The sequence below is a fragment of the Hippopotamus amphibius genome, chromosome 3 (genome assembly GCF_030028045.1).
Source record: "Hippopotamus amphibius kiboko isolate mHipAmp2 chromosome 3, mHipAmp2.hap2, whole genome shotgun sequence".
In the NCBI taxonomy this organism is placed as follows: Eukaryota; Metazoa; Chordata; class Mammalia; order Artiodactyla; family Hippopotamidae; genus Hippopotamus; species Hippopotamus amphibius.
Window position 1 is genome coordinate 68,574,832 of NC_080188.1, and position 20,902 is coordinate 68,595,733.

General features: G+C 37.6%; 1 protein-coding gene across 1 annotated transcript in view; it reads left to right on the forward strand.

Annotated features, from left to right (window-relative positions):
• MTTP (microsomal triglyceride transfer protein) overlaps positions 1–20,902 on the forward strand; it is a 46,132-nt gene that overhangs the window by 20,325 nt on the left and 4,905 nt on the right. The window contains exons 9-16 of the mRNA XM_057727659.1: positions 2,457–2,625; positions 3,508–3,615; positions 8,653–8,865; positions 10,714–10,925; positions 13,093–13,190; positions 13,302–13,423; positions 14,800–15,027; positions 20,448–20,572. Of these exons, the coding sequence (XP_057583642.1) occupies positions 2,457–2,625; positions 3,508–3,615; positions 8,653–8,865; positions 10,714–10,925; positions 13,093–13,190; positions 13,302–13,423; positions 14,800–15,027; positions 20,448–20,572 (1,275 nt within the window). The remainder of the gene's footprint in view (positions 1–2,456; positions 2,626–3,507; positions 3,616–8,652; positions 8,866–10,713; positions 10,926–13,092; positions 13,191–13,301; positions 13,424–14,799; positions 15,028–20,447; positions 20,573–20,902) is intronic.

Genomic DNA, 20,902 nt, shown 5'->3' on the forward strand with positions numbered 1-20,902 from the left:
GTTGGGTGCTCTCTTCAAAAATAAATATTTAAACCAGAAGTTAAATATATGCAATATTACAAATTCTCAGACTCTGTTTTGATCATAGAACTTAAGAATATATTTTAGTGACTTGTCTTTTTATCAAAAACAAAAATACTGACAAGAATAGTGTGAAAATTAGCTATTAATTTAGAACAGAGCTTACACTAAACCTTAGCCTTATTTACATCCTAAAAATCTTAAGGTGGCAATAACTTATAGGATTGCATGATGTATTTTCTAAACCATGTTATTTACACAATATTGTACTGTATCATAGGTAACAAACATGTAATGTAGTATAGTAGAAAATATACTAGGATGAACTAAAATCAGAAGACCTAGGGGTTTTTTTAATTATTTATTTTTATTTTTTATTTATTTTTAATTATTTTTGGCTGCATTGGGTCTTTTTTTTGTTGCTAAATGTGCTGACTTTCTCTAGTGGTGGTGAGCAGGGTATTCTTTGTTGCGGTGCATGGGCTTCTCCGTGTGGTAGCTTCTCTTGTTGTGGAACATGAGCTTTAGGTGCAAGGGCTTCAGTATTTGCAGCCCATGGGCTCAGTACTTGTGGCACGCTGGCTCTAGGGCTCATAGGCTTCAGTAGTTGTGGAGTGAGCTCAGTGGTTGTGGCTTGCAGGCTCTAGAGTGCAGGCTCAGTAGCTGTAGCGCTTGGGCTTAGTTGGTCCATGGCATGTGGGATCTTCCTGGACCAAGGATCGAACCCCTTTCCCCTGCATTGGTAGGCGGATTCTTAAGCCCTGAGCCCCCAGGGAAGTCCAAGAAGGCCTAGTTTTCAATTCTGACTTCCAACAGCCTTTAACCTTTAAGTGAGTCATTTACATTTAACTTCCCTGAGCCTCACTTTCAACATCCATAAAATGCAGAGAATAATTCCTTCTATTTATTGCAGGATAGTGAAAGTCAGGGTGCTAGAATGTAACATTTCCTGAAGTTTTTATTATTTGTATCTTGTAACTTGCAGAATATTAACAAGTAAGCCAAGAAGAAAGGCTTCTGTGAGCAACTGACTTTGAAAAACACTGGGAAAAACCAAGTCAAATAGTTCTCTTTGCTACAGAAATATTCAGCATCTTTAATCTGATAATATTATGTATGTTTCCTTAAACATATTTCAAATTTACATGACCTTGAAAATCCCTTTTCTTAAAGCATTTTGTAGGACTAGTATTGCATGAAAAACACTTTAGGAAACACTGTAATTAAAGACCATGTACTCCAGAGTGAGAAAAAACTGAGTTCCAATCCTAGCTATATTTTTACCAGCTATGGGACAGTCAACAAATGACTTTATATCTTTGAGTTTGTTTCCTTATATATAAGGGAGACTATTAGTATTAAACTGACAGAGATGTTCAGTGAGGTGATGGTATTAATAACGGCATATATTTATTGAGCATTTACAATGTGCCAAGCACTATTCTAAGTGTTTTACATAGATCATGTAATTTAATCCTCCTACCAATCCTAAAATAAACTAGTGTTTTCAGCCCCATGTTACAAGTGAAGTTAAAGCAAAAGGAGGTTGCACACCTAAAATTTCTAGTGCAGTGCTTGCAATAATAGGCACTTAATAAGCATTATCTCTCTCTCAGTTTGCTTCATTCACTAGGGTTTTTGTTAGGGCCAAAATGGTGTAGTGCAAGAATATATATTTTTTTTAAAGTGTAATGTATTAAACACATGTATGATATGTTATGTGAATGTGGAATAAAATATATACCTACATAATATGTTCATTAGTATAAAAACTAGTTTCAGAAATTTTACCATCCCAGGACTCAACCAACCAAAGAATCTTGATGAGTAGAATATGTAACTAGCACTTTCCTATAGGAGTTTCACTCTGCTCACAACTAATCATTGTGGTTGAACTTGAACTATACCACAATGATTTTTGCTTTTTTTTTAAAAAATGAGCAAACACTTCTCTCTTGAATACAATTGAAAGTTAGAATGTCCCATCTTTCCATTAAATGATACTGTGCTGGTTAAGTTATGCATTTGAGAAATGTATATATTTGCAAAGCTAATTAGAGAAAGAATTGATTTTGGAGATCATAGCTTTTTATATATTACTCATATAGAAAAGAATTTGAACCTAATTTATAATATTATTTATATAATTCTATTTACAAATCTCCAAATTACATTTGACTTATACTAATACAGTGAAATTAATGTGTATATTCTGAGTATCAATTGAGTGAGAAAGAAGGGAGTTAAGGGAGAGATTTAAAATAAAATGGGGAAGTGTCTTTTGGAGAAAGTCGTTCATTTTCCTTTTGTTTAAATAAAAAAAAATTTCACTTGTTTAGGAAACTCAAACTAATGGGGTCTATGAATAGCAGCAATTCAAAATAATTTCTTCAGCACCTTAAACACTGATATCCATGACTGTGCCTTTTTTGTAGACCCCAGCTGGTGGATGCTGTCACCTCTGCTCAGACCTCAGACTCATTAGATGCCATTTTGGACTTTTTGGATTTCAAAAGTGACAGTAGCGTTATCCTACAGGAGAGGTTTCTCTATGCCTGTGGATTTGCCTCCCATCCAGATGAAGAACTCCTGAGAGCCCTCATTGTAAGTCAGATGGACACTGCAAAAATAAAGGCTCTCAGCTGCTGAGAAGCTCTTAGGAATCTAAGCAGTAGTAAACAGTTGCTAGCATCATAATAAAGGCTGAAACTAGTGCCTTCTGACTGTTCATATTCAAATTCTATTGGACTATTTTCTATGCATTGATCATTAACTCTAGAGTACATTATTTCACATAGTGTCTTCCTTGCAATTCCTCTAAATTATTCAATGCTTAAACTATACCTTATGGAAATTTAAAGATTGTGTTCACGTATCATAATGTGACATAGGACAAAATGTCAGAGGGGAGAAGTCTTGGTTATGTTTAATTTGATTTTAAAAGATTTATTTTGACTTCAAAAATCTTCATGGTATTTAATGTATAGTACATTATATAATCTTATATGTGTTATATATATATACAAGATATAGTTCTTCTGATGTTAAAAAATTATACTGGAAGCAAAAGCTAGAGTTCTCTTGGATCTAAGATTTAAATACAAAAAGTGCACATATTCACTTATGATTTAGGTGAATAGTTCATAATCTTTTTGGAAAATGGGCTTGTTTGGAAATCTGATAAAATCAGTGGAGCCCCTCTTTACCCATACCTGAAATTTTGGATTTACTGACCGAATGAGCCCAGTCCACAGATCTCTCAGGAGTTCACAGACCCACGTTAAATATACCTGGAAAGCCTCTACTAACTCCTCAACCGAAAGCTAGATAGTGAATTTGTAAGTGTCCCCAAAGCAAAATTCAGAGTTTGCAACCTAGGAACATAAAAACAAATCCCTCAGGCTTTTGCTACTTTGTTAACTTAAAATATCCCTCGGAAATGTTTAAATGTTTTGATAACCTACTTTATCCCTGTTTGGCTAATAGAGTAAGTTCAAAGGTTCCTTTGGGAGCAATGACATCAGAGAATCCGTAATGATCATCATTGGGGCCCTCGTGAGGAAGCTGTGTCAGAACGAAGGCTGCAAACTCAAGGTAAGTGCAATTCCAATCTCATTTACTGCGTATATAGTTCCAAAACAATCTAACACTCACTGTGCTGCCCACCATTGGTACTCCTAATCCCTCCCACCCTACTCTACTTTCACTATTTGCATAGCAATTATTGCTGTCTAGCATACTTTATAATTCAGTTATTTATTACATGTATTGTTTATTTCTGTCTCCCACTGAAATGTAAGTTCTCTGCAGAAATGGATCTTTGTCCAATACCAATTGCTTAAAATGGTGCCTGGTGCACAGTTAATATTAAATAAATACTTGCTAAAAAGTGAATAGTCCATGAGTTCCCCCATCAATATATATTTATTGAGCACCTACTGTGTACTCCACTTTGAGTGATGCATATGGTAAAGTTCTTGTTCTTAAAAAATATTAGACTCTAGGGCTACCTCGTAGAGCAGGCAGTTATTTACAGTAAGGGTGGTTTGCAGTTTTGAGTTTTGATGATGGAAATTTAGTTACCTCTAATTACTTTAGACCTTTACATTTTATTTTTAATTTCATTTTCTCAAAGCTTCTCCACTTGCCTAAGTGAACTATCAATTGTACTCGTAACATCTTTCTCATTAAAATATAACAAAACAAAATGCTCACTTTCATAAGCATAACTGAATATGGAAAATCCCAATGGATTAATAACTAACACAGCTCATCTTTCTGTAATGCAAATATATTAAAGATGTTAAATATATAAAAATAGTCTTTTTTCAATCCATGTTTATTATTATATATACTAGCTTTCAGTCAGCATTTTACTTCTATTCCCACAAGACATCACTGTGTTATTTTGCCTACTAAATGCTTGCTATTAAAAACAATAGAGAGAACATCTTGAAACCAAATAGTTCCAAAAGAGGCAACTCATAACTAGAATATAAACTAAGCATGAAAAAGAGCACTAAAAAAAAATGGCATTGAAAATGTTTGAGAAATATCTGCTTATTAAGTCTTGGCAGAAATCAAATGTGTATGGTGTTTATGACATCCAAGAACTATGACTTACATTTTTTAATTTCCATAATTATTTGAATGGCTGGTTTCCTTCAGCAATCATATATCAAATATCTTGGCTAAACACAAAATTCACATATAAAAACATCCATTCAGCAGTATTTAGTGAGTGTTTACTCTGTGCTAGGCGCGATGCTAATCCCTTAACATAAAGATACACAAACCATTCTACCATCCTCAAAGCACTCCTAGTCTGTTTATCAAGTGCAAACAGATAAACAATATTTAAATATAAAAAGGGTGCTCTGAGAATACTACAGAAGATGCAACAAACTATTCTGTTTGGGGATGCTGGGGAACTGTCATCAAAAGGACAATATCAAATAGCTTAGCTTAGAAGAGCTTTTTAGGTGAGGAGATAGTTTTGTGGAATAAAGGATGTTCTAGGAGAAATACAATAATGTATTTAAAAAAAAAAAAAAAAGCCCAGACTCAAAATGGGCATGGTATGCTTGAGCACAGTGAGAAATTCTGTGGGGCTGGAGCACAAAATATATATGTTTGTGGGGCAGATCGGTGGGAGTGGTGTTGCAGGAAAGAAGGCAAGAGAGAAGAGAGGTAGGCTGGATCTCTGTTAAAGGAGTCTGGACTTCATTCTATAGAGAAAAGGGAGAATAATGTGGTTTTTAGGTGGGGAATGACACACGCGGATTTTTTTTTTACTTAGAAAGAAGCAAAATGGTATACAGACTGGGTGTCAGCTGCATTAGGGCCAGTGCAATCTGATTGGAAATGTTTGCAACAACCTGGGCAAGAACTAATAAGGCTCTGAATTAATGTAGGTAGAGTACGGGGAGAGAAGGAGACAGATTCAAGACCCATTTAGGAGACAGAGTCAATAGTATTAGTGACTGATGGGATGTGAGGAATGAGAAAGAGATGAGAATCCAGGTGACTATTAAGCTTCCACGGTAGGACACTAGATGTATGGTAACGTGAACTACTTAAGCAAAACTTATTATAGAACCTGGTTTGGGGTGGGAGGAGGGTAGAGCTATTCATTTGTTTTGGTTATGTTTGAATCCTTTGGGCCACCAGGTTGAGTTGTCCAACAGGCAGATGGCCACACCCACGTGCAGCCTAGAAAAGAAGTTAGGACCAAGAATAGAGAGCGACTGAAACTTTAGGAGAGAATGGGATTACCCAAGGGAGGCATGTAATGTTGAGAAGGAACTAGAACAAAGGATTTACATTTAAACTTCTGATAATGGGGCAGCCTGGTTATCACATCTTTAAAGTTACCTTGTGGGTAACTGTAAACTATCTACTATCACTGGCATTCAATTTTGTTAATGTTTTTGAGCAACTTTTGAAAAAATGCATCTTTGACGATAATGAGACTTGACTACCAAGTGGACCATAGGAAATGTTCAAATTTTCTTTTCAACTTTCTGCTGTGGAATACTCATCTCCCTTTTGCTCAAATCAAAGACATCTGGAGAGAAAGAAAACGATGTATTCTAAATACAAATTTAAGGCATCTACTGGGCACATAATACACAATACCTTGCTGTCCAAAAGGTACTTGCCAAGCTATCAAGTGCTATAGCTTTTCAGCATTTACTGGCATGAAAGTTACTGCCCTATGATAATCTAAATGGCAGCTAGACAGGTCACAATGAGTACTAAAAGTCTATTTCTTTTTTCTATTTGTTTCTGCTTATATTTTGATCTCCCTGCATCCTAATTTCTTCTTTTTTTACCAAATTTGTATTTGAAAAAATTCAAACCTATGGAAAAGTTGTGAGAATAGCACAATTCCATAAATGTTTGCATACCTGCTTCATCTAGATTTGCCAATTGTTAACTTATTGTCATATTTGCATGATCTCATTCTGTTTTATTTCATTTTATATTACTTTGGTTGAACCCTTTGAAAGTAAGTTGCATGCATCTTACATTTCACTGCTAAAGACTTTTACTTCTTATTACTTGAGTGCCATTGCATGTAGGCTCCTATAATGGACAAAATACATACGTTTATATTTATTAAATTGTGAGTTCATACTGTTACCTCTAATTCTAATCCAGTACTACAGGATTCTTTCTCTTCCTCCATCATTCCATAATTATACCTTCCTTCTCCCACAGGGAGAACCCTGGTTCTCAAGAACATCAATATCATGATTCATTTGCTCAGTCCTAAAACATGTACAAAATAGTTTTGGAATTGTTACACCAATATCACTACGAAAAACAGACTTAAATAAAATTCAAGACTTCATCACAGTCTTTTTGTCCTTAGAATATATTCCACTAAAGGTATGCAGTCAGAGTACTATGCTCAAACATTGCTTGGATTAATTCTTTTTTATTCTCTTCCATTTAGTTATGTTATTAATCGGATATACATTCACGTTCATTTGTTTCTGTTTGAATTCAATTTTAACAACCTTTCATCCTTGTTGACTTCATTTCATTTCTTGAATATATGAAATAGTAACAGTATTCAAAAGTCAAAACTTTATTTGTAAAGTATTCTCAAGGAAGTCTCATTCCCTTTCCTACCCTTCCACATATTCTCACCTACCTTTTCTATGTAAGCTGTATCATGTTTTGGGTTCTCCTTCCTGTTTCTTTTTGCAACAGTAAGCAGATGTACACACACATTCTTAATTCTTTTTTTCTTGCACAAAATATAGCTTTCTATATGCACTCTCTTGTATCTTATTTTTTTCACTTAACAACATACCCTGGAAATCACCCCATACTGGTTCACAGACATCTTCCTCCTTCCTTTTACAACTGCCTCATACGCTACTGTGTGTTAACCTGAGGCACCATAGTTTACTCTCCCGTGTATGGTCATTAGGTGATTTCCACTATTTTTGCTATTGCAAATAATGCTTAAATGAATAATCTTTTATTTTTGGAGATATAGCTTCAGGGATAGAGTGTTGGATCAAAATGAAGATTTGTTAGCTTTTGCCAAATTTATCTTCCATGGGAATTGTGACATTTTATGCTTCCACTAGAATGTCTATTTCCCTATAGGCTCTATAACAAAGCATATTATCAAACTTTTGGATTTTTAAAGATCAATCTGATAGTTGAGAAATGGCATTTCTTTAATTACATTTGAACTTTAATGTCTTCCGTCTACTTGGGAGCCTTTTATATCTTCCCTCCCCCCCCCCCCCCCCCGCCATGGTGTGTGTGTGTCTGTGTACCTGCAGCCTGATTTCAGGGCTTATAAATCCTATAGATGAATTAGATCTTAGGAACTTTATTTTACAGATGATACTGAAGCCCCTAAAATATATATAGTAGCAAAGATAAAATAAGAGCCTAGATGTCCCTATTTCTAATTTGCTTTTCCATTAAACTATTAACTTGCTAGTTCATAGTTTCTAGGCCAGAAAATAAAAGGCCTTTTCTGATTAAAGAATGTGCTTGAAAAGTACCTAGCAAAGTACCTGCTACGTAAAAGGCATTCAAGAGAGGTTTTTTGAACAGTATGTCAGCATTAATCAAATTTGGAATCAAGTGGAAACAAGCACTTTTTAAACATTTTGAACAGGACCTTACAGTTGAGTCTAAGTGCTTTCATCAAAATTGTTACTAAGGAAAAGGTGTGTGTCACCATTTAGGCACCATCTAACCATTATTTTAGAATTTCAATGAATGGGCAGTTTTAGGAATAAAATAAAATAAAATAAAATAAAATAAAATTAAATTAAAATAAAATAAAATTCCCTCAATCACAAGGGAATTTTAAAAATGACTTTATACATTCAGAATGTGTTTAAAAGCAAATACACCCATTATTAATTATACCCATTGCTTCTTAATATATAAATGTATGTATTTTTTAAAGAAACAACAACAAGTTTATCAAGCTTTACTTGTTCATTTTCATCATGTGCCTCAGTCAGGCAACAAGTGTAAAACTTTAAAACTTCAGGCTATTATCTTGGACACAAGAGTGAAGCCGATCTTACCCAAGATTTGTTTAATATATGGTTAGGCATGTGTCTGATGTAGAATGTGATTTTTTAGGGAGTGGTAGAGGCCAAGAAGTTAATCTTGGGAGGACTTGAAAAAGCGGGAAAGAAGGAGGACATCATGATGTACATGCTGGCTCTGAAGAATGCTCGGCTTCCAGAAGCCATCCCACTCCTTCTGAAGTATGCGGAGACAGGAGAAGGGCCCATCAGCCACCTCGCCACCACCACTCTCCAGAGATACGATGCCCCTTTCATAACTGATGAGGTAAATTCTCCAAGAATGTTTGCAACATTCACAAAAGGAAAAAAGCATGCCAAATCACAAATCAAATGCAAACTTCCCTGAAGTCACCCTATTTTTAAAATTTATTTATTTATTTATTTATAGCTGTGTTGCATCTTAGTTGCGGCATGCGAGATCTTCTTTGAGGCATGTGGGATCTTTCGCTGTGGCACGGGGGCTTCTCTCTGTGGCCTGCGGCTTTTTCTCTCTAGCTGTTCCACACAGGTTCCAGGGTGCATGCGCTCTGTAGTGTGCGGCACATGGGCTCAGCTGTACATATAGGATCTTAGTTCCCTGACCAGAGATTGAACCCATGTCCTCTGCATTGCAGGGTGGAGTCTTCACCACTGGACCACCATGGAAGTCCCTGAAGTCATCCTATTTTTTTTTCCAAGCTAACAATCTCTCTTTCCTGTTTAGAAATAACTCTTAAATTGGATTTAAGGCTATTCTGAAGCAACCTCACATTTTGAATAGATAATGTTCTATATCCTGATGCATAAATGTTGAAGCACATTCTCTTGTTTTAAGAAACAAATTCTTTTCTGAAATATCTTTACTTCCATAAGTTTTAAGATGCTCTTAAATTTTTTGACACTGGAATAACCTGGCTCGAGTATTACCATGTTGGTTCCTACAGCTGCATTTTCAGGAAGCCATCCAAATTAAACTTTTTTTAGGGAAGAGGATGTTTATAAACTGTAAGATAAACTGCCTGCTGAGAATGATGTTCCTAGTTTGCAGCTATGTTTGTGTCGAAGTTGATAGGCTACAAAGTGTGATAATTAGGGTTTTGAGTTTTTGAGATAGCACACCTATAGATTCTGGCTCTGTCCCTTCCTAGTTTTTTGGGTTTTTTTGTTTGGTTTGGTTTGGTTTGTTTGTTGGTTTGTTTTGGTTAGGTGAGTTTCTTAATTCCTATATACCCGAGAACAAGGTCAACATTTGGGGGAGATAGAAAAAGGCAGAAGGAAGTACAACTGAAAGAAATATTTATAAATGCCTAGTACAGAACCCAAAACACTGCATATTGTTAGGCAATGCTAGTGACCACTGAAATTATTTTTTATCACAGAATGTAATAATTTTGACAAATTTTCTTTGGTGCCAATGTTTTGCCAAAAAAGGAAAACTCTCTAACATAACCTATGGACTTTGGGTTGTAATGATGTATCAATATAGGTTCATCAAATGTAACAAATGTACCACTGAGATTCAGGATTTTGATTAGGGGGAGGTTGTATTGGGGGGGGGGGTGGAGAGGGGAGGGATGGGAAGCAGGAGGTATTTAGGAACTCTATACTGTCAACCTAATCTTGCTGTGAACCTAAAATTGCTCTAAAAAATAAAGTCTATTAGTTAAAAAAGAAGGGAAGATTCTGAGGTACTTCATTGTTAGGAAATGTAGGTTCATATAGCCATCTCTTTCCAGAGCTCCTTTTCCACGTGGCAGTAGTATCTTTGAAAAATCTGTGGTTGTTAGGTAATACCATGACATGGTGCAATAACAAACAAGACTCAAAAATCTCAGATTCTCATCCATGCTATGGCTAATGTAGGTAAAGAAAAATGTTGCCCTGAGCTCACTACAGTAGTAGAAGAAAGAGAGGGATAAAATATACCAGCTCTTAACTGCCTCAGCCCAGAAGTTACCCACAGCGATTCTGTTCATGGTCCATTAGCCAGAACTATGACCCCAACCTAACTGCAAAGGAACATGGGAAGTATAGGAACACATGTCTATTTTATGAGCATTAAACTCTTCCTGCCACAATATCAATTTAAAACATCTAGATGTGCACTAACTAAGCTTGAACATCTTATAAACAGGTGAAGAAGACTATGAACAGGATATACCACCAGAATCGTAAAATTCACGAAAAGACTGTGCGCACTACTGCAGCTGCTATCATTTTAAATAACAATCCATCCTACATAGAAGTAAAAAACATCCTGCTCTCTATTGGGGAGCTTCCCAAAGAAATGAATAAATACATGCTCTCCACTGTCCAAGACATCCTACGTTTTGAAATGCCTGCAAGGTATGAAACAGTGCCCTTGTCTCTGCTTATCCAAGCTTATTTGTATATTGATGTGGTACACGTGTGGCTAATAATAATGTTATGGTCTTTATGCTAGGTTATGTTGCATAAAACCAAAGAATCTGCCAAATTTCCTATAAGAGAATTGTTTAGCTGGTCAGATTAAACAACTTCACTTCGGCGCTATGATTTGGAACTCTGGGTATGATTTTTACTCTAGGTCTCCCATTTGGTCTGCTAATATCATATTGCCAAATGTTAGCAATGTTTTAAAATCCAAGTACATTTTCAATAGGACTATTTTTATAATTAGCATCATAAAATGAGGTAAATTCCCACCAAATGGTCTTTCATCTTAACTTTCTAAATGTTAAGAATCATCGAAGCTTCATTTATAACACATGAAACAAATTTACCATTTCAGTTTAAAACTTTAGACATGACCTATGTTTTAGGACCATTCAAAGTGTGAAGAATGGGATCAGCAGACTTCATTGCTCTCAGTTACTTATTGGATTCATCTTCCTTCCAGTTTCCAAGTCTCTTCTCCCAAATTCACTGATGTCCCTTTTCCTCACTGAGATCAGAGGGCCAGGGAAGGAATCTCCATTCCCTCTGAGTTAGATGCCGAGTGAGCACTGCCTTCAGGAAGGATCATGTTGGAGTGTTCTCAGTTGAAAAGGGAAACAGACATGGGGGGAGGGTGGGACATAGATAAGGAGGAGGGAAATGGGAAAAAAAAAGGCAGTAAAAGATTGAAGGAAAGAGAAGCAAGGAATAAGACTGAAGGGAAAAGAAACAGGAGGAGTGAGTAGAGACTAAAGAGCAGGGCAAATAAGGAAGGAGAAAGTAGCAGATGAGTGATGGAGAAAAGAAACAAATTTTCTCTGCAGCCATGTTTTCCTAGTCAAATGAATCTGACTTTTCCTCCTATTGCTTTGCTTTTGTGAGACTCTGTAGGGGAGATCCTGGGTGTACTTGCTGCCCTTGTCTTGTGAGCCTAGTGATTCAGGGGACAGTAAAGAGGAAGCCGTGGGGTAGAGAGCAGCCTGGGAAAGATGAAACCGTTGCAAACACTGCGGGTCAGATTCTCAAAACTGAAAATTTCAGAGTTGGAAGGGACACGGAGGCCCCCCTCGCTTGCTCCAGCGTGGGGTCTAGTCTCCTGGCAGGTGGTGTCCAGACTTTGCTTGCACCTGTCCAGTGGCGGGCGGTTCACCACCTCTGCGGGAATTTGTGTCATCATTGAGAGACTCTCACCATTACTGCTTTGCATAACTGAAAGCTTCTCTTGGCCCTGATTTTATTTCCAAAGCAAAGCAGAAGAGACCTAATCATTCACCCACATGCAGGCCCTTTGAATATTTGAGGACCGCTCTTCATCTTTTCTTCTCCAGACTAAAATCTTATAATCTAGTAATACTAGGGGAAAAACTTATAAGATAACCATTCTTTTTCTCAATGATGTTCTACCTCAGAATTAGGTCCAGATTTCTTTGGTTGATTATTTTGATTTCTTTTTGCTGAGTTGTTACAATTTTATTATTACTGATATGATTAGTGTTAAGTAGTCAGGAATGGAAATATCTCAACACTAATTAGATAAGTAGATAAGATAGAGGTATGGGGTAATATTTAAGACTTACTTTAGAGGAGATTATTGGGCTTTACTGAGATGTTTCTTTAATTGAAAACTACATAAATATGGAAGAAATTTCTGGGAATTTGCTGTTATATATCATTAGCCAGTGACAACATTAGAGGGTGTAGGAAAACATTCCAAGAAATTTGGGGCAACCTCTCCAGTTTGGTGCAACTCTCCTTAAAAGTATGTACTATTTAACAATAGAACCACCGTGATTCAAAGAACGTGTGTTTTCCACTCCTGAGGTGTGTCCATCAGTCAGCTTAAGCCATCTCATAGCTGGTTGTCCTTGCCTTGCTGTCATTTTGATACCAAGCTGAATTTCAAATATCTGAGGAATGAAAGGGAAAGCCCTCATCCTGATACTGGCACTCCAGCTGGCACCTCCCCAGTCTTGGAGCAGTGGCATGAGGAAAATTTGGCCCCCTCTTTTTTCCACTGAGGATTTGGGTTCTTTCCAAATCTGACTTGGGAAATAGCCATTACAATGAATGTGCAGCTTTTTCCTTTTACGTGTTACAGCAAAATGGTCCGTCGAGTCCTGAAGGAAATGGTTGCTCATAATTATGACCGTTTCTCCAAGAGTGGATCCTCTTCTGCCTATACTGGCTACATTGAACGTACGTAACCCAAAAAGCAGTTCTCCCTCCCTGCCTCATCCCCTGCTCAGTATTGCTGGAACTAGTGTTAGGTTACAGGGCATTTTTTTTTTTTTTTTTTTTTGTCATTAGGTACTCCCCATTCAGCATCTACTTACAGCCTTGACATTCTTTACTCTGGTTCTGGCATTCTAAGGAGAAGTAACCTGAACATCTTTCAGTACGTTGGGAAAACTTCTCTTCATGGTATCCAGGTATCTCATTTTTCATTAATTTTGCTTATTAAGTTATATAAGAAATTACTGTGAAGTAAAATAAAATATATACTAATAATAACACTATAGGACACGTCAATTAATGGTGGATCTATTATGTTGCCTATGATTCCATCATCTGCAAGAGGCTGTATGGTTTACAGTCCCAAAGAAAGTTTCAAATGTGAACTTAAAAACTTATGTATTAAAAAAAAAAAAGAAAAAAAAAAAACATGTATTTTGAGTCAGTGGACTTGCCAAACATCATGTTTTTTCAAAGGTATACATATTCACAAAATTGAAGTCATGCCAATATTTCTCATGTATGTTTTTAAAAATATTTTATTTTTATTCATAGATATATTCCTCAGAGCTCCAGATATTTAATTCTAGAATATATTTCCTTCTCTTGGTGTTTCTATGGAAAGATTGATTCCCTGTAATAAAAGCTTTCATAATAGAATATGGTTCTCCAAAGAGTCAATCTATATTTTTTCAATATTGTTAAGAAAGAAAAGAATAAAGTATAGGCATTTGACAACTGGCTGACTTCCATCCCTTTAGTTTTACCCCAAATTTGGAGACAATCTCTAAAGGTTTCCTAATTGCAAAATATACTTTCTTTTTTAGTTTCTACGCATATCCAACTATAACCTTCTAAATAAGCTCATTTAAGGTTTAAAAATGACCCAGTGTATATAAACTTGAGTTCTTATCAATATTGTATTACTATACCTTTGATAGGACTCTAGTCAGAATACCATGCTTTCTGTCCTGAGGAATCACCATCTGTTTTCTGATATGCACTCTGAAATGCCAAACGCCCAGTGGCTAAGGCGCTGGGTATGGAGGACAGAGAATACGTAAGATTCCTGTGTGTGGTGGAGATTTTTTCTTTTACCGGAGAAAGTTTTATGTGGAAAGGTGTGAGTCATGGCTTAGAGAGCTCCACACACTCTCATAGGGAAGACTTAGGTCGACTGTCCCAACACCTCTCCGCCTCTTTTTAGGGGCTCTGCAAGATAGCCGATCCACTATGTACGAAAGTTCTGCAGAGACTGAGTCTCTATGATGATGCCATTAAATGGAAAGCTCATGGTCTTTGTAGTCAGACAGAAGGGGTTTGAGACCTACCTCTGCCATTTGAGCCTTTTTTTGGCCTAATCTACAAAATGGATGCAATCAGACGTACCTCAAAGGGCGGCTGTGAGGATTAAGTGAAGGAAATGAACTCATATTCAGCCAGAGAGTTGTTTTTGCGTAGCAGCTGCAGATGTCTGAGTCTTTGACCCCCGGGAAAGTTCTAGGTGTATTCATCATCACAGACAGAACAGGCAGGGAGCTGATGTCATGAATGCTATGTCCATTTTCCCTAGGTGGTCATTGAAGCCCAAGGACTGGAGACCTTAATTGCAGCCACGCCCGATGAGGGGGAGGAGAACCTTGACTCCTACGCTGGCTTGTCAGCCCTCCTCTTTGATGTTCAGCTCAGACCTGTCACTTTTTTCAACGGATACAGCGATTTGATGACCAAAATGCTGTCAGCATCTAGTGACCCTATGAGTGTGGTGAAGGGACTTGTTCTGCTAATAGATCATTCCCAGGTAATTCATTCTGCAAGTGTTTATTGAATGTACCAGGCACATTTTAAATGTACTCTATCCTTGGAGGCTACAAGACAAAGTTCCACTCACCTTGGAGCTCACATTCTAAGCATTTCACCCTCTTGGTCTTATTGCCCTTTCTCCTTTTCTCTTTTGCTATAGGTAAACGGATATTCTTTTGTATTATCTGATTAAGACATCTTTTCACGCTTGACACAAGAGAACAAATACTGAATATAATATGAGTATAATATATGTCATTTATATCTCAATAAAGCTAAAATGGGTGGGGACTCTGATGTGAACAGAAACAAGAAATTATGGAGAAAATAACCTAGGATTCAACAGGGAAGAGATGGCCTTGTCTCTTTACTTGGCTTTCCTGAGCACAAGGGCTTAGATGATATTTTTTTCTGAAGGCAAGAACTGAACTACATGGCTTCATAAGTTACTGATGACATTTATCATGACAGCAATGGTAAGATCCAAACAGTGCATCATCCCTGCCAAATTAGTAGAGACACAAGCAACCACTGACATCAACCACATGTTCAACGGGGACGCTTTGCCCCAAATTGTCACGTTCACAGAATCTTACAAAGGTTTATTCACTGTTAAAAAGTAGGAGTACTTTCATTCACTTGACCTGTGTTCTTCAGAAGAGTTTTCAATTTTTTTCACCCCTAGATCTTACATCACTGTACTAAGGTATGACAATACTATACTCTGTGTGGTAAGATTTAGGTGGCCAAGTTACTGTGAGATGGGAGTGGTCTGCCTCATGGAATTTTCTGAGAAACAGAAAAGAGTTAATCTGAATAACCTTGGAGTTTGAGTGTTTGATGCTTAAAATCTTTTTCTTTAATGGGTTGACTTATTTCCTGCCTTACTAAGCATAGCAATATAAAAATAGAATATTTGCTAAAAAAAAAGATCTTATGGGAGATCCTTAAAGTGGTCACTTGCACTCTAATTTATATTTGTGGTATTGAAGATATGTGAGGAGATTGGATTAAAATTTACAGACTACAGGACTTGCTTGGGAAGCTTGCTTTTGTGGTTTAATAAATTCATAAGTAATAGTCTAGGTTTGACTTTTGCCTTCACTAGTTACTTTCTGTGTGCTCTTGGGCAGTTATTTAATAGCTTTAAACCAGGATTTCCTATTCATAAAGTGAGGCATCTGGAACAGATGATTCACAGTTTCTATCAGCTTTGTTCTTTGCTGGATAATTTGAGGATTTTGATTTGTTGGATTCTGGTTATGAAACCATAGATCTAGGAGTGACCTTAAATATAAGATTTACTAAAACTCCACCAAAACATCATTGGTTGCAACTAGATGTTAATTCCCTATTTGTATTATTCCTTATAACAGTTCAAGAAAGCTGTATATAACAAAAAAGCCAATTTAGGGTAGCTTAACCAAACAGTTTGATTTTTATCATGTAACAAGTATTTGGAAGCGGGTGGTCCAGGGTTGATACGGGAACTCTAAGGCATTGTTAGGATCCAGGCTCTTTTCCCTCAGGCTGGCCACCTTTACCTGTGGTTTTTAACCTCATGCTTGTTACCTTGTGATTGACGGATGGCTGCTGCGCTTCCAGCGCCAATTCCTCACTCCAGGAAGAAAGAGGGACGGGTGAGGGGCAGCAGAGTCTGACTCTTTTTCAAGCACTATTTTGCAAGTCCTATCTCTTTCTACAAAAGATAAGCATCTACAAAACGAAGTCCTTTTTTAATTGACCCAGACTGCCATATGGATATCTCCAGCTGCAAGAGAAGTTTGTAAATATAGTTTTTCAATGGTCGTATTGACACTCTGAACAAAACTGTGTTTCTTTTAATATGAATGAAAAGAAGGACAACCAGCAATGCCTTTCCTACCTCTTACTCCTCAAGGTCACAGAGGAAAAATTGTTCTCAAATTATATCATAATTTTACACTGCATATTTCCATTGAAGTATTACCTCTGTGGAAATGCGTTCTTAGTGAAAGAATCTCTGAAGAAGGCATAAGAGTGCTGAGAAAGTAGTCCACATTTTAAGATGCAGGAATAGGGAGATTGGAATTGCCATGTATACATGACTAATAAAAAAAATCAAATTGTACACTTTAAATATATGCAGTTTATTGTATGCCAATCATATCTCTGTGAAAGTCCTTAAAAATAGATGCAGGAATAATAACAGTTCAGTACCACCTGTATGTACTCACCTACCCATCAGCAATGCCTAATAGTCTAAATCGGGGTATAAAATTTGGTGCAAACATAAGTAATAATCTAGATCAGGGCTGGCAAACTTTTTATGTAAAGGGCAGGAAATAAGTAGTTCAGGTTCTGTCAGACATGTGGTCTCTGTTGCAACTACTCAACTCTGCCACTGTAGAGTGAAAATAGCCATAAGTGATATATTAACATACGAGTGTGGCAGAGTCCCAATAAAATTTTATTTACAAAAATAGCCAGTGGGCCTGATTTGCCTGCAGACCATAGTTTGCCAACCCCTGATCTAGATTACCTTGTACAGTTTTTCTCTTCATTAAACTAGGGCACTGCGGGCATATTCTAAGAGAATGACCTTCCCTTAGCTGTTGAACGCAGCCCAATGCCAGTGTATTTCAGATTGGAGTATTTGACAGATCTGGGTTTATTATACAAATAAGCTGTTTGAGTCTCCCTGGCTCTGCAGAGCACTCCAGTAATGCCATCCTAGCTTCAGAGGCACATACCACTCTAGGTCAAGTGCTGACATTGAAGGAAATTTTGGCAGTGGATGGCCTGTCACAGCCGCCAGGGCAGATGAAATTACTCTATGCTTACTCTCTCGCTCTCTTTTTCAGCTAACTAGATTACTCTTCAGAGAAGGATGTCTGATAAAGTCAGATTAATAGGGGGATCCTTTTTAGCCAGCAAAGAACATATTTTCCTGAATGGGAGCAAGGGGATGAGTTGTCAAAATATCACTGTCTGAGCTCTAAGAAACACCTTTAGGACCACGTGTAAAAGATCAAAGGGGCCACGTTAACTACAAATACAAAGCTCCAGCCTCTTGTTCTTCTAGTTCAAAGACAAGAATTTAAAGAAATATGCACTCTTGGTCAAACAAGGACAGAAGCCTATGCTTTATCTTTTTTTGCAGTGTTTCTCAGAACAGGCTTCCTTGCACACTAGCAGACAAACGAGAGTTATGATTTCCTGCTAGCCATGTATGGTACTGGAAAAGTCTCCCCACTAGAGACAGTCTGGGTATTCATTCTAGCTCCACATGCAGCCTCCAAGCCTACTTTTTCTTTTCAGTCTTCAAATATAATGCCCACCGTGGAAGATGAGTATAGGAATCAAATGAAATACCAAACGTAGAGCTTTGGGGGCACAGTAGGAGCTCAAAAACTGTTAGTTCTACTTATGTTATACCCCTCACAAATTAGAACCACTGCACTATGTGGTTTAGTCCCTTTCATGAAGGAAAGAGTGGTTTGTCCTTCTACAGGGGTCAGTAGTCTGTCCTTCTTGGGGGGCCAAACAAATTCTTCTGTGACTATACATACATAAGAATTCTTCCACTCTCCCTCTGCATGAGAGAAATGGAATATTCCCAGAAAGCCAAGGCACGCCTCGGAACCCACACTGCAGTGGAAATGCTCTCTCCCCACAAAAGGCATCCTGTCTAGTAGCCGTGAAATGTTCCTTTCCATGGCACTTGGTGTGTTTTCACATCCACGTGCTGTATGGTCAGTGGGAAGGCCAAAGTCCACATCACAGACCTCTGCTGAGTTAGGTGGACTAACAAGATTGTAGTTTTCAAATCGGGAACAGAGAATATGATTCAAAGAAACACTTCTGAGGCAGGGCACGCAATAGGGCCCATTTGGAAACAATCACCATAACAGTGCACACGCAGAACTCGTACCTTGGTTCTGCAGTTCATAGGCATAGGTTGCAATTTGGACATGGTTATTGTGGTTTCCGCAGGATAACTTGTGTTCCTTCATCTTAGTTATGATGCATCCTACCACAGCCACATTTTTTTCTAGACTTAATGTAGCAGTAAGTATCCCTAGGGCTGTCTCCTAACGCGCCCTGGGCTCTGTGTGGAGAATCTCATGCTTTCATGCAAGTGTCTTTCAGACTGAAGGTGGTTTCATGCCACAATCAGACTTTTTTAGTAAACCAAGTTCTATGCTTGAGATTTCTTGCCACATATTTTTGAAAGTTGGAGAAAAATTCAGGGAGATCAATGATCAACACAATCCTGTCTAGAAAGTGAAATTACGGCATTAACAGTTGGTGAAAGCATGGCTTGTTTGGTCTGAATAGGGCAGTTACATAAAGAAGTTAGTCATGCTGCCAGTTGCCATGAACCTAAGATCTTTGGAGGAATATCAAAATTAAGGGTAGTGAGCCTTTTTCCCAGAACTGTTATCATTTCAAACACTGTCCCCAGGCAACCTGATTCCAATCCAGCTGGAGAAGTTTTCAGCCAAAATCACCCTAACTAACGTAAAGACTTAAAGGGTAAATGCTCGCAAACAGCCTAAAACAATGGGTTTCAGACAACTACAAAATTGCTGAGGATGGACTGTGTTTGTAAATGAGTACTGTCCCTCTGGAATATGCTGTGAAGTTCATGTCGGTCTTGTTTGTTGTTTTGATGTCATTCCAATTGTCAAACAATAGAGCTTAGTTAAGTTGCCTTGCCTTACTTTCCCAGGCAATTTCTGGAACGTGTGTACTGCACCGGCAGTTGTTATCCTGCCTTTCATTTACCAGCAGGATGCAGTTTACTGTATTTGACACAGCCCATAACTACAGAAGTGCTAAAGGACTTCAAGAGATCATCCATCCCAAACCCTCACCCCACCCTAAAGCCACACTGGATTCCAGATGGATACGCCTTCATTTTCCCTAGTCTGGTGGTTCTCAAATTTAGGTGTATCAGAAGCACATGAGGGCTTATTAAAACACAGGTTTCTGGACACCACCCTCAGAGTTTCTAATTCAGTAGGTATGGGGCTTGCATTCCTAACAAGTTCCCTGGATGCTCATGTTATTCTTCGGGGAACCACACTTTGAGAACCATTGCCCCTCCCAAAGTGAGACAAAGATTGAAAGAAAGCACCCTTGTCACTTGACACTTCACTTCTTTAGTATTTTAATTGACTAAACAGTTCAGCAAATCCATAATCTACTTCCGTGATCAAGAATAGAGTGTGTTTCCAAGCGTAGAGAAAGTCTTCAACATTAACACAACTCAAATGGTTATTACCTACAACAGGAGGCTGAATGCGCCTTTGGAAAGGGGCTGGCTAAATTGTGCCCCTCCCCACCCATCCCCTCCCCCTTCCTCTCCTTCTTCTCCTTCTTTCTCCTTTTCTTATTCTTCTTCTAACTATTATTATATATTTTTGTTTCTAGGAGCTTCAGTTGCAATCTGGACTTAAGGCCAATATGGATGTCCAGGGTGGTCTGGCTATTGATATTTCAGGTTCAATGGAGTTTAGTCTGTGGTATCGTGAGTCTAAAACCCGAGTGAAAAATCGGTAAGCATGTGTGTAGTGCTCTATGCAAAGACACAGAGATAAGTTTTTTAAAATTTTATTGAAGTATAGTTGATTTACAATGTTGTGCTAATTTATGCTGTACAACAAAGTGATTCAGTTATACATATATATAGTTCTTTTTCATATTCTTTTCCCTTATGGTTTATCATAGGATATTGAATATAGTTCCCTGCACTATACAGTAGGACCTTGTTGTTTATCCATTCTATATATAATAGTGTGCGTCTGTGAATACTAAACTCCCAATCTTTCCTCCTGCACCTCCTCTCCCTCTTGGCAACCACAAGTTTGTTCTCTATACGCAGATAT